The sequence below is a fragment of the Cricetulus griseus genome (genome assembly GCF_003668045.3).
Source record: "Cricetulus griseus strain 17A/GY chromosome 1 unlocalized genomic scaffold, alternate assembly CriGri-PICRH-1.0 chr1_0, whole genome shotgun sequence".
Lineage (NCBI taxonomy): Eukaryota > Metazoa > Chordata > Mammalia > Rodentia > Cricetidae > Cricetulus > Cricetulus griseus.
Genome location: NW_023276806.1, coordinates 205,073,656 through 205,087,998, shown reverse-complemented (window position 1 = coordinate 205,087,998; position 14,343 = coordinate 205,073,656). Strand labels below are relative to the sequence as shown.

The 14,343-nt window shown below is 38.2% G+C and overlaps 1 protein-coding gene across 3 annotated transcripts in view; it reads left to right on the top strand.

The window, feature by feature from the left end:
• Positions 1–14,343, top strand: part of Cped1 (cadherin like and PC-esterase domain containing 1) — a 266,707-nt gene that overhangs the window by 131,111 nt on the left and 121,253 nt on the right. For all 3 annotated transcript variants that reach the window (XR_003480049.2, XM_027389966.2, XM_027389967.2), the window contains exons 7-10: positions 8,466–8,608; positions 9,786–9,858; positions 11,270–11,437; positions 13,398–13,502. Coding sequence is in view for 2 of the 3 variants with exons in the window: in XM_027389966.2 (XP_027245767.1) it covers positions 8,466–8,608; positions 9,786–9,858; positions 11,270–11,437; positions 13,398–13,502 (489 nt within the window). In the remaining variant the exon portion in view is untranslated. The remainder of the gene's footprint in view (positions 1–8,465; positions 8,609–9,785; positions 9,859–11,269; positions 11,438–13,397; positions 13,503–14,343) is intronic.

Sequence of the window (14,343 nt, the reverse complement as noted above, 5' to 3'; positions counted from 1 at the left end):
ACCTCCCCACCCCACCCTGGATGCAGGCAATTTAAGTTGCTAAAAAGTTTTCTTTTTTCCAAAAGGCGATTAGGGCATATGCATTACTCAAATAGTCGAGCTGATATTTTAGAAATGTGGTTGTAAAGGCATGTTCTTGGAAAGTATGGTAGTTTCAAGCCATCTATTTCCCATGGATGGGGAAATGTGGAAGATCATCCTCATATATTTCAGGGTATTCCCACATCAGTAAATGGAGCACAGTATGAGGGTAGAAGTTACATCTGAGCTTTGCAGCCCATCAGACTTGCTATAACATGGTGTTGGTTGATGACACTTGACTTTGGGCTTTCAGCTCATGACTTGAATTCTCAACCCCAAGTTTCCTCTTCTATTAAACTGGATAGTAAGAGCCCTTCTCTGGACACTTCTAGTCTAGGAATACAAGCAGAATGGGAACTGTAGAATGCATAGTCTCTGCCCTATAGTCTGGGAGGCCTAGGCTAAGTCTAGTGCTTGGGAGTAAATGCTGTGTAGAAACATGTTCAAATAATACATTAAAGAAAAATTAATCGTGTCCTAGATCTCTAGTTGTCACTTCTCTCCCTTTCTCAAAAACCTTTTTATTCTTTTAAAATTCTATTCTGAAATATTGTATTTTCTTCCAACTCTTATCTCTTCATGTAAAGAGGGCTTCCCTTGGGGTACAGAAACCTCAATTGCTCTTTACTTCTTTTTTATTTTTTATTATTTTTTAATTACTCATACTTACATATCCATCTCCCCATTCCCTCACCCGCCCCTCCTCCCATGTTCTCCACCCAACCCACCCCTCGACTCCTCTCCAGGGATAATGAGGCCCTCTATCAAGGACCTTCAAAGTCTTTCATACTGTTTGGGGGAGGGTCTAGACCCTCCTTGCTGTATCTGGGCTGCAATAGTATGCCTCCATAGGGAATGGGCTCCCAAAGTCCATTTGTGCTCTAGGGATAAAGACTGACTCTGCTGTCAGAGGAGCCATAGACTACCTTGGGCTCCTAGCTGGTATCCACATTCAGAGGGCTTGGTTTGATCCAATGCTGTTTCCCCAGCTTTATGACTAGGATCTCCATTCTATCAGTAGTTCAGGTCCACTGTTTCTGCAGGCCTCTCCATCCCTGTCTTGGCTCCTTTGCTCAACCCTCCTCCCTCTCCACAACTGAATTCCAGTAGGATGGTTCAGTGCTTAGCTATGGGTGTCTGTTTCTGCTTCGAACAGCAACTGAATGAAGACTCTCCTTCCTCTCCCTGCCCCTGGGCTCCAATTTGGTCAGGGGTTCTTGTCCCCATCCCCTTCTTCGAGGGACTATGCAATCTTCTCTTGAGTTCCTCTTTGTTTCCCAGCTCCTCTGACAGTGTGGAATGTAGGCTAGTGATCCTTTGCTCAATATCTAAATATCAAAAATGAGTGAATACATACCATGTTTATCTTTTTGTGACTGGGTTACCTCACTGAGGATGGTTTCTTCTAGTTCCATCCATTAGCCTGCTAATTTCAAGATTCCATTGGTTTTTTTCTGCTTAGTAGTACTCCATTGTGTAAATATACCACATTTTCTCTATCCATTCTTCAGTTGAAGGGCATCTAGGTTGTTTCCAGTTCTGGCTATTACAAGTAATGCTGCTATGAACATTGTTGAACATATGTTCTTATTGTATGAGTGTGCATTCTTTGGGTATATGCCCAAGAGAGGGATTGCTGGATCTTGAGGTAGACTGATTCCCATTTTCCTGAGAAACTGACATACTGATTTCCAAAGTGGCTGTACAAGTTTGCACTCCCACCAGCAATGGAGGAGAGTTCCTCTTTCTCTACATCATCTCCTACTTCTTGGACTAACCTATGGCTCCCCATCACTTGATCCTTTAATGTACTTTGTGGGAAATTCCAAGTATTGAGTCATGGTGCTGTAAGTAAAATCTTCCCAATGTATGCATGTATTTATGTGATCAAATTTCATCCATTTTTCTAAATATTATTATACTGATGCTGAATTTATAGTTTTAATAATAAGAAATGCATTTTCATATGGACATATGAGTTATTTCAATAAAAAGAAATACATTCATCTGAAAGATGTATTTCTAGTATGATTTTAATTTTCAGAGCAGAAATCATTTGAGATTTATAATATACTTCTCTTTTCCTGAGTTGTGTGTCACCAATGATTGCATTAGAACTCTTTGGGAAATATATTAGGGTTTCTTGTTTTCCTTTTTTAAAATTTTTTTATGGCTTAGAGCCATATGATCACTGAAATTTCAAAAATTTCAATGTATAGGCATATTTTAGTTGAGAATTAAAGAATAATCAAAAAGGTTTTTATGTATGAAATGTATCCATGTAAAATTCTGAAATATTTGAAATACTTTAGATACATTTCCAGGATTCTGCAAAGCAAACTGGCTGGGTTAAATACAGAGATCCCTGCTGAGTCTCTGAAAGCCAGAGTAATCATATTCACCAAGAACAATAAATTTAAATTCCAGCTGCATTAAAAGTATGTCAAATGCATCTTTATACCCATTTTAATTTGGACTAAGAGCCAGGAAGCTTGGGTTTTGTATATTTAATTGAGAGTCCTTAACTCTACCAGTGGTAATTTGAATGCGAAACTTAAGAGGGTTTTTATTCTGTTTTGTTTTGTTTTGTCCTTCTGAGTGTTGACGGACACCCGAAACCCTCATGCCTTAAACCCCATGTTACCTCATTTGTTTTCTCTTCTGGATCGTTCTTTCCAACACTCAAGCTTTCTGTGTATTGTTTCCCACCAGGGTCAAATAACAACAAAGTCCAGGGTAAGACTGCTCAGAGATAAGGAGACTGTGAGGACCCAAGGCAGAGACAGACCAGGTTTGCACTGTTTGCAGAAACTAGTCAATGGAGCAAGGGAAGAATTGTTTTTTGTTTGGTTTCCATTTTGTTTTGAAAAAAGTCTAGATCATTAAAATCATGCAGCATTCTTTTGGACCTTGCAAACACAAATTAACAAGTGGTGAAGTCTCACTGTTGTCAAGAGAGAGGCTAGAAAATGTAAGATGCTTGATTTCTTTTCAACTGTGTTAGTTTGCACAGTAACATAAGATCTACCACATTAACCATTTTGTATGTCCCGTTTACGAGGGTTAACAATATGTATCTATTGCAAACCAATCTCCAGAGCTTTGAGCACCACTGGAATTCTATACTACCCATTAAATAACAAATTCCCATTCTCCTCTCTCCTCATCCTTGGCTAAGCGCCTTTCTGTTCCTATGCATATGACACCTCATAGTGTGAGAATCTGTGGTTTATGTAACTGAATTATTTCTCGTATAATATCATCAAGGTTCATCAGCATCGCAGTGTGTTACAGGATTTCTTTCCCACTTAAGACTGGATAGTGTGTGTGTCTATTATCCTGTCCTATCCCCTCATTTGTCAAAATCTGCCTGTTGTTTTCACTTTTGGGCCATTGAAACTACTGCTGCTTGAATATGAGTGCAGATATCTCTCTGTGACCTGACTTTCAAGTCTTCCGATAGACTCTCTGGAATTGCTGGGCCAAATGGTAAATCTGTTAATTTTTTTTTTTTTTTTTTTTTTTTTTTTTTTGCTTTTGAGATGTCATCTCTTTCCATTCGAATTACAGAGTTTGAAGGTCATGATTCCTTCACATCTTTCTTGATATGTGTTACTTTGTGTGTTTTTAAGATAATCACCAGATAACAACCATCCTAAACGGGTATGAGGGCTTTCCTTATTGTAGTTTTAATATGTATTTCTCCAGTAATTGCCAGTATTGCCCATCTTTCCACATATTTAATGCAAATACTAATATTTAAATTTTAGTACTCTTCGATCAAAGAAGACAAATCTGTCTCCCTCACTCACAGGAACACTAAAAGAAATTGAGGGGAACTTTAGTAAGGTACAACGCTATGGCCCACAAGCCTATGTTCAAAATATATTAGTATTCTGCCAAAGTTTCCAAGTTAGCAAGGATATTACTTAAAGAACAACTAATATTGGCTAATCTTCCATCATTTTCTCTAGCTCTGGGATTAAATTTCCTTGTCTCAAAAATCCTCTCAAACAGTCATAAGCTTCTATATTTCAGAGGTTTTATTAAAAGTCACTAGGAAAAAATGTATATCCTTTCACTCTCATGAGATGTAAGCAAGGAATAAATATTGTGTAGTTTGTGTGTCTGTGATACAGGACTAAGCCTAAGGTCTTATGCTCTGCCAATGAACTATAGCTCTAGACTAATGCATTGTTTTAAAACTGCATTATCTAGAAGGTAGAGTGGAACAATTCCTCCAATGAAAGTTTCTGAGGCTTCTCTAAGGTCACATCTGGGATTCCTCACTCAACAACGTCACTAACCCCCATCCTGCCATGGGTACTGCGATGGCAAAGGCAAGTGTGGTCATTCCCAGCCTTAACTTCCTCAGTCTAATAGGAAGAGCAGACAAGAAGATCAGCAAGTTTAACATAGAATGTATTAATTAACGTGTGTTAACTGAGAACCAGTCAATCAATTGAGAATAATTTGTACAGTCTCTAATGAGAGAATAAAATATTGAGATGGCTATGAGGTATGCAAATGAGTTGAATAGTTAGTACACTTTGGAAGTATTTTAAGGGATCAAATTGAAACTTCCCTCCAAATATTTTGGTTCATTCTCAGCTTCCCCATCCTTCCACTTTCTTTCTTCCCCCCTCCCTCCCTCCCTCCCTCCCTCCCTCCCTCCCTCCCTCCCTTCCTTCCTTTCTTTCTCTTAAGTTTTTATTGATTCTTTGTGTATTTCGTCACATCCCAGGCCCTTCATAGCCACCCTCTGCCATTGCAACCCTACCCCAAAATAAAATAAGAAAATTTAAAAGAAAAAAATCTTGTTGTGGAAGCTGTAGTGTGATACAGTGACTCACACAGTATATCTATTAATCCATACATCTCAACTTGCAAGCTTTCATTGCAAAGAGTCGTTGGTCTGGTTCGAGGCCTCTGGTTTCTGCTACACTTTTGATGCTGGGACTCCTCTTGGATATCCTGTTGTTGCCCTGGAGATCTTACAGCTTTGGGCCTGTAGGACTGGCCCCTTCACATACTCCAGCTATTCATAGATGGGGTGGATGTTAGGATGGACCAGCTCGTAGCCCTGGTTCCAGGTCTGGGTGGTTACTGGGTTGGTCAGCTCACCAGCACCCTCACCACCTGGGAGAGCTTTCCAGCCCCACCCTGGCTAGTTCAGCCAATGCATCAGGCAGCAAGGGGCAGGACTAGTTCTCCTGCTCCTGCTGGTTCACCCACACTTGCACCTTCAGGGCCAGCTCTACTGTGTTGGCCTGGTGAGGTGCAGGGCCCAGTACAAGTGCTGGATTGCTGTATCGGCTGAGGGACAGATCTAGCTCTCCTGCTCTGGGTACTCCCATTTTAATAGATAGTTTTGGTTCACTTATTTGTATCTCCTTTGGTTAAATGGATTTGTGTTGTGAATGCTAACACATCTCACTGAATATTTCTTGAATTTTTTAAAAAGTACAAATAAGCATTGATATTTAAGCTGTTTGTCTTTACAACTATGGTCTTACAAGGTCATTTTCTATCCATTTACTTAGCACTAAATTTTGGTTCTATTGCTGCACTGACAGGAAGATAAGTAGTCTGTGAAGTGTATAATGTCATGAAAAGCTTTAAGCATTTTGTTGGTGCTTGCTTAGTTTTTGCTTTATGTTTTTGGAGACAGTATTTCACTTCTTAACCTAAATTGGCCATGAACTGACTACTTAGCTCAAACAGTTCTCAAAAATCTATGATTTGTCTATTTTGCTTCATGAGTGTTGGAACCAAAGGTGTGCACCATCACATTTAGCTTTAAAAGTGTTGAATTTTTATGCAAAACCTTGATTTCTTTGAGAAGTTATGCTATCTTATTTATTTAACTTAAAGATGTTTGCTGGGGAGAGGATATAGCATTGTTACAAAGAACTTACCTAACATGCACAAGGGCAACCAACACCCCGCACCAACAAACAGGATTAGCAGTAATTGTACAAAGACCGAGGAATCTGCTAAATATTTAGATTGTGTCTCCATGTTCCAAATGAGTAGAACATTGCTGCTCTCAGGATTTGCGGGTGAGATATAAAATCTCCCAAGTGAAATGTTTTCCAAGAACTGATATCTTCAGATTTAATTACTAGCACATTGTTTCTAATTTGATACATTCTTATGAGGTTATCAAGCACATTCTGTCGTTGTGCATCTGATTACACCGAGATGCATAGACCTTAGATAATTTGACCAAGGAAATATAATTAGCACAGTCCTTTACAATATAAACAGAAACAGGAATTAATGTCTCATTTAGTCTGAGTGATTCAGTTATGGGGAATGATAAACGTGTTATACTCCCTTAGGGAGACTTAACGCAGGTGGATGACATATATACACTTGCATGACCCTCCTTTTATTTCTGGCTTATAAGGTTTGTTGACACTGCACTGAGTAAGTTAAATAAGTCTACAGAGTAGGAATTGTTATTAACTATGTGAAGTGTCACAGAACCAGAGGTGAACTTGAAACTTTTTGGAGTGTTACCACAGTACTGTAAAATGTGTCCCCAAATCACGGAATGCAGGCTTCCCACAGAGCAGAGATCTCACGGAAAATGAAAATGAATTAATTGAATAAACTTTGTGTTCAATGCTTACTATTCTAGTTATAACTAAAGAAACAACCATTTGCCCATTAAGGGAATAAATCCAAGCCCCAAATACTAATTTGCTGTTTTCCTCTATGGAAGATATAATTTGACACTCAGTCTTGTATACCATATATGCTAGGCAGAGCCTTTCAACATTGTTATATCATTAACCTCAAGCTCTGTGACATTCAGGTAACATTAATGTGGAAAGAATGCACCCATGTCATTAGCAATTCTTCCTATTAATGTGGTGAACTGAGTAAGATTTATGTTGCTTTTATTTAGAAACACACAGTGTTATTCTATTTTGACTCAAGGGTGTTAACATTTTTACTGTTAGCATTAATTTGTTTTCTTTTAATTATACAATTACTACATTCATTTTCTTTAGTAAAACGGAAAAACAACTCAATTGCCAGATGTTGATGATATGTTCTTAGGGTCTCAATGTCTGGTCTCATTAGGTTTCTGGTTTTGGCTTATAAAAGTTTATGGACTCAGTATTTGTTTATGTTGGGGGAATTTCACTGGCACATTTTAAAGATACAGTTACCATTTTCCATAGATGATTTCTGCTAATATTTGTCCTTCATTATCATCACAACGGCAGTTTCCCATGTGTAATCTTTTGCAGTTCTGATTGGTTTAGCATATTCTCTAAAAACATTAATCAAATATCTGCTGCATGTTTTTTCAAAAAATATTTTTTGTTCTTTATCTTAGAAAGCCTATGTTTATCTAAAGAAAATCTTGAATCAATAAGATTTGGTTAATATTTTTTTAAAAATATTGACTTGAAACTTAATGCTAAGCATCTTCAAAAGGTAGTTTTGTCATGTGATTTTTAATATTTAAGTAAAGAAGAATAGTTGTTTGAGAAGCTAACAGTATCGTCCACAGGAAGACAAAGACTTGAACTTCTTCTCTTACTTAATACTATCTCATATCCTCCATCACAGGAACTCCAATATCAAAATGTTATCACAACACTGTGATTCTTTTAGATTCTTCTCTGGTTGTCTAGATCTCCCAGAGAAAAAAAACGAGGTGAAGAGAAACAAGTTTGAAAAGATATTTTTATTAGTACATGCAGAAAATTGATAATTAAAAGCCAAATATTTGAGTTTCATGCTTTGTAATGCTTTTCAAATAATTTTTTCGAATGTTGGGTGCACAACTCTCTCGTTGGTGGGTGTCCACTGTGAAGTAAGAAAGCAATGGTTCAGAGGTGAGTGCCAAGTCCAGTCCCCTTACTGACTGAATGACAAATCAAGCCAGAGAGCTGTGCTTGCAGCCCTCACCATGTCAGGTGCATTGTCCTTCCTATGAGTCAATAAATACTACAAGAAAAGTGAGATGGAAAAAGCATATTAAGTTTAACTGCAAGGACCAGGTGGTGGTGGTGCACACCTTTAATCCCAGCTCTCAGGAAGCAGAGGCAGGTGGATCTCTATGAGTTCAAGGCTAGCCTGGTCTACATAGAGAGTTCCAGGATAGCCACGGAGGTTACACAGAGAAACCCTGTTTTGAGAAACTAAAAAGAAAAGTTAAATTACAAGGTATGCAAACATCTCTTTTTCCTCATGACTTGAATTAAAAATATGTAAATCTTAGATTTTCAAATTTTTCTCCTTAAAGTTTTGTTGGGTTTTGTTTTTGAAGTGGACAGGGAGACAGAACTTCAATAATCACCTTGGAATCAATGGGAAGATGGAAATTTATTTGGCCATGTCTCTATTTTGTTTTTTCCTAGCTGCAGATGTTTTTTGAGACATTCCTGAGGACAAGTTCACCTCTGCAGGCATTGGATAGCATGAAAGAAGCAATTAGCAAGCTCCTATTGGTGGCCGAGGTGTTCAGTGAAACGTCTACTCTGGGACCAAAGACCTTCCATAGGTGAGAGAGAGGGAGAGGGGAGAGAGAGAGATTCAGAAATTATTAGTGAAAAAATTTAGTTACTGAGAGTAAATAGAAGTTGGAATTGGAAAAGTATATGTCAGTAATCATATTATGAACTAAACATGTATGGCCTAATTTATAGATTCTAAAAGGTCAGAGTTTGTTATATGCCATTTGTTTGTATCCAAATTTTGTGACAAGAAATAGAACACAAGGTTTTGAATATTTATATCATCATCATCATCATCATCATCATCATCATCATCTTCATCTTCATCATCATCATCTTTTCAGCAATCTAACTTTGCAGCCTAGACTAGCCTAGAACTTCTAACCTTTCTGTCTCCACTTCCTAAGTGCAGGGACTACAAGCCTGTTCTTGAATCCTAAAATTAATTTTGAATCTGTAGCCTCATTTCAAGTATTTCCATCAAATATACGAGTGTTGACTAGGTACAAATTTACCTGTACATAATACATTTTGTTCTCAAATGTCACAATAATTTCAAAATGATGAGAAAGAAGCAAAAACTTTTAACAGAATTCAGTCACTTCTAATCTCACAGCTCAGCGTCTCTGACAATAGCTTGTTGCCTTCGTTCTAGGGATGCGTTGTCCAGTTTGCCAAAAAGGGAGAGGTGCATAGTGTATGGTTCATTCTTTTTTTTTTTAGAGGAGACACACAATCACATTTATTACATGCAGTCAACAGAAGGGTACATCGACTCATGGGAGGGCATCTCTGTGGGGCTGTGTCTCAAGCTCCAATAATCCCAGAGAGGAACTCATCCATCCAGCATACTAGGTTTCCATATCTCCATACCAAGCAGAATTCTTCCCTAATTCATTGCCAGCAAAGGCAATGTATATGGCTCATCCTTAAACCTTCTGCAAGCATTAGTCTTAAGCTTGGAGGACCTGGACACTTCTCCCTGTATTAAGGTTCTCATGAAATAATGTCATTCGTTACTGTAGTGTGTCATGGAGAATGGGGGTATATTTGCTCTTTCTCTAAAAACAATCTATTTCCTATAAGTTTCTGTTATCCATTCTATTGGCCTTTTAAATCACAGAAATTTAACTGTATAAATTATAAACAATGCAATACCAGATAGTAGAGTGAGTGTAGCAAAGAGAATATGCTATTCTGATACTTTGTGTTTTTCCTTCCCAGGTGTAGACAGTGTTTTCAGCTTTTAACTTTTGATATTGGTTATGGAGATTCGGGACACCCTGTAGTGCTCCAGGTGAGTATGCAGGACGAGGTGTGTGTGTTGAGGGGGGGTGTACTTTCACTCACAATTACCAGTTGACTAATAACAGCTTCGGTTACAGTCCTTATAGGTTCATAGGCCCCAAGGCTCCCAGCAAGTGGGAAATCTGTGAATTCTTATCACCATGTGGACACACTAGAACAAACACGAAGTTTTCTATACTTTCCCTGAATTCATGAACAAAGATAATATTAAGTCAAGTATATGTTCATGGGGAAAAGGAAGGCATATTGATACTAGCAAACATAAGATGACCCAGGGTACTCACATGGCATCATGAACAGAGAGCTAGCTCTGCAATTCTTCTTAAATTGGTCTACATTTTCATTTAAAAAACCAGTAGGAGGCCGGGCATTGGTGGCACATGCCTTTAATCCCAGCACTCAGGAGGCAGAGGCAGGCAGATCTCTGTGAGTTCAAGGCCAGCCTGGTCTCCTCCAGGATAGGCTCCAAAGCTACACAGAGAAACCCTGTCTTGATAAATAAAAACAAAACAAAACAAAACAAAAAACCCAAAACAACAAAAAGCCAATAGGAACTAGAGGGACTGATCTGTGGCAGAATTCTTGCCTGGAATGCACTAAGCCCTAGGTTTCATCCCTAGTAATACAAATAAACAAATTATTTTTCAATTTTAATTTAAAAGCATACAAAGTCATGTGAATTTTTGAAATATTTTCTGATATATGTATGTATATCCATATATATGTTTACACACACACACACACACACACACACACACACACACACACACACACACATATATATGGGTGATTTTTAGTTTGTTTTGAGTTAAAATTCTTCTATACCACTTCCTTCATCATATTTTTCCTTCTAAAACACACTTCAGTAGTAAGAAGATAAAAACATTGGTTGAGTTAATTTATGAAAAGCTGTTCACTGGGCTGTAGGGTGGGAGGGGAAGGGGAACAAGTTAATCTTAGGGATAGGCAGGGTTCAACTCCACTAGAGTTTAGTTTTTGCAAACTATAATATAGAAATACAATTACAGAAATTTTGCATGTTTAAGATTTATCTATGAATTTTCAAATTTTTTTAATGGTCACTTGCCTTTTTGATACATATCTAATAGTTAAACTCTTAAGAACTTGTATTTTGGGAAAATATTATGTAGTATCTTTCATGAATATGTGTTTGTGAGCTACAAAGAGTGTCAAGCTAAGCTAGTGTGACTTTGAAATAGTTCATGCTACTCTGCATTAAAAGAATGGCATCTTCATAAGAAACAATACTCACATTTATAAAAGTGTTAGCCTCTAGAAGACCACTAGATGTCAGTTCTGGTCTACAATCCAACCTGAAATAAATCATGCCTTAGAATTCATTTCACTGTAATGTCCCCCCTACTTCTCTTCCTTCAAAGGTACATGAGCATTTGAAAGTTCGAGATGATGAGAATTTCAATCTGGAGGACCAAAAGACAGAAAAAATTCTTTTAAAGGATACTTTCAGTTTCCTCTTCTCCAATACATCTTCACTTTCCCTGCTTTCTGAGCAATTGCAGAGGCTTTATAGAGAGGGTGTGCTTGAGGTAAGCTCATACATGAACACTGACAGTGCTTTCCAGCCACTAGCTATTTTTATTGTGTAATTTAAATTTTATTACTTTATTTAAAATTAATTAATAATTATAATCTATTATCTTGTGCTTCTAAATTTTTCTGACCTAAGGACCAACATCCTTTTTTTCCTGTTTTTTTATTTAATTTTTACAAAATTATAATTTCACATGTCAATCCCTTCTCCCTCTCTCCCCTTCCCCTAGTCCTTCACCCGTCCCCTCCCCCCTCTGCTCCCCATGGAGGGTAGGGCCCTCCACGGGGCTCCCCAAGTTCTACAACATCATCCTGGGCTGGGCCTGGGCTCTCCCCCATGTGTCCAGGCCAAGAGAGCATCCCTTCAAGTGGGATGGGCTCTCAAAGTCCCTTCTTACACCAGGGAAAAATATTGCTCCAACACCAGGGGCCCCATAGAGTGCTGAGGCCTCCTCATTGACATCCACGTTCAGGGGTCTGGATCAGTCCCGTGCTGGCCTCCCAGACAGCAGTCTGGGGTCTATGTGCTCCCCCTTGATCAGGTCAGCTGTTTCTTTGGGATTCACCAGCCTGGTCCCGACCCCCTTGATGTTTATTCCTCTCTGCAACTGGGTTCCAGAGTTCAGTGATCAACATCCTTTTATACTAACTAAGTATGCACGAGAAAGACTGTGATGAAAATGAAGTGAAAAATTCATAATTGTTGAGGAACGTTTATAGATATTTTGAATGATACATGTGTTTATACATTTTAGAATACTTTACAAAGACTCTTAAAACTCTCTGAAGGCAGTCTAGAATTCCAGAGTGCTCCAGGATGACTTCAGGAGAATTGAGTTAAAAAATATTAATTTGCTGAAATATTCATGTCAGCATGGCTATATGCTGACAGAGTGGAATGCTTCAGAGAAATGCTGATTTTTTTGTTTTGTTTTGTGTTTTGGTTGTTTATATTGTTAGCACATTGTTTTTATAATACTAAAAAATCTGTGCCAATTATCATAATACTATCCCCCCACATGTCTTTCTATTTTGAAACTCATATTTAAAGAATTTGGAAAAGGAGTGTGTAAAAGTTTTCACAAAGGTACTATTGGTGTCTGTCACATACACCTTGTCACAGAGCATTGCTCTTGATCTCAGGGACGCTCTAGGGAACAATGGATGTGGGAAAACCTGGGGTGGGTGATGGGGGAAGTCCTTCTGTGTATATGTTTGTCTTATTCGTTGATAAATAAAGCACTGTTGGCCAATAGGAAAGCAAGATAGGTGGGGCTAGGAGAGAAAGAGGATTCTTGGAAATGTAGTAAAGACAGGAGTCGCCATGCGAGCCCTGGGAAGAGAGGACACATAAAGTGTCCTTGATCAGATAAGTCTTTATAAAATTTATAGATTAATGGTTATGGTAGATGATTGAGACTGAGTTAACAAGTGGGAGGTCCTAGTCGTTGGCCAGCAGCATTGTAACTAATATAAGACTCTGTGTGTTATTTTGGGGCCCTAACGTGGCGGTGGAACTTAGGCGGCTGGTTAAGAGTTATCCTTACAGGTGGGGAGTGTGTTTACCAGTCTATGAGACTCTCCAATGGCAGTGTCCTACACTGGACGTCAATGGATAGATATTCTTTGGTGTTTTCATGCATATTGCTCTGAAGGCCCAAGGAAAATCTTGTATTCCCAAACCATTGCCACACACATCCTGTCGTCTTGTACCCACCTCCCTGACCTCACTACCAGTGCACCATTGCGTTATTAAGACAGTCAAGATTGTCAAGTATGAAATATTTTTTAATATATTTGGGTGTTGTTGAGACAACGTATATTTGTCTATGAATTCTATAACTTTAATATGTGTAGCTGTTATAGAGTTTGACTGATTTGTTAGGTGGTGGTGGGGTGACTGGGGAAAGATGATTTTAACGTTCCAGGGTTACTTAGGACTGTTTCCCTTTCTAGGACGGAAACTACGGAAAGGAGCTGAATCAGTGCCTGTCTTTGGAGGAAATTCACTCAATTAGGACCTTTGTAAAGGAACTTGGGAGTCTGGGAGAATTCCAACTGGTAAAACAAAAGTGGCATGTCTTTCCACTTAGTGACTGGGGTTATAATATTAATAGATTGGCTGCAAGCTGCCCATTTCTTCCTTCAGTTACACCCAGATATCTCTTTACAACACAGAGTCTTTTGTTGGCTTTTGTCCTTTTGGGGCGATGTATGTGCTTTGCTTTAATCATTTGCTAATAATATGGGACTTAGCAGAGGTAATCTTAGCAGAGGTACATCACAGTAGCTGCCAGGGAGTGGCTGTTCTCTAGGAAAGATGTTGGTATTTTTCTAAAGAAATTTATCTTTTAGTTTTGGGGCCTGTACATGCAACCAGCATTTATTACTTTTTATTACCTCTTTAGTTTGAGAAAAAAATAAATATATCTGAATATAAGTCTTTTAAAAACAGCCTAAATCTTTTTTAATTTGTTCTTCTTTCATACATTACATTCCACCCACAGTTTCCCCTGTCTCAACTCTTCCCAGTTCTCCCTCGGCTGCCCCAGCTTAATTGGTGGTAGCAAATTTACAAGTGTCCAAAAATAGAGTGTATGTGAACGCTCCTAGAAGTTCTTGCTGGTTTCATTTGGCAAAAAGGCATTTTCTTCTCACCCTGGACTTTTTGGTGTGTTTATCAATTTATTGGTCAGTATCAAAACATAATTGATGACATCTGAATGTCCATGCCCAATGTGTTTTCTTTTATTTCTGCTACTAATAGAGACTATAATGAGTTTATATTTTTACCTAATATTTGTTCATATAAAACTATTTTAAAATGGTATGTAAATTAATTGATGAGTTATTAACCTAATGCAAGGTTCAAATATTCCTTGTAGTTTTTTTCAGCCTATAT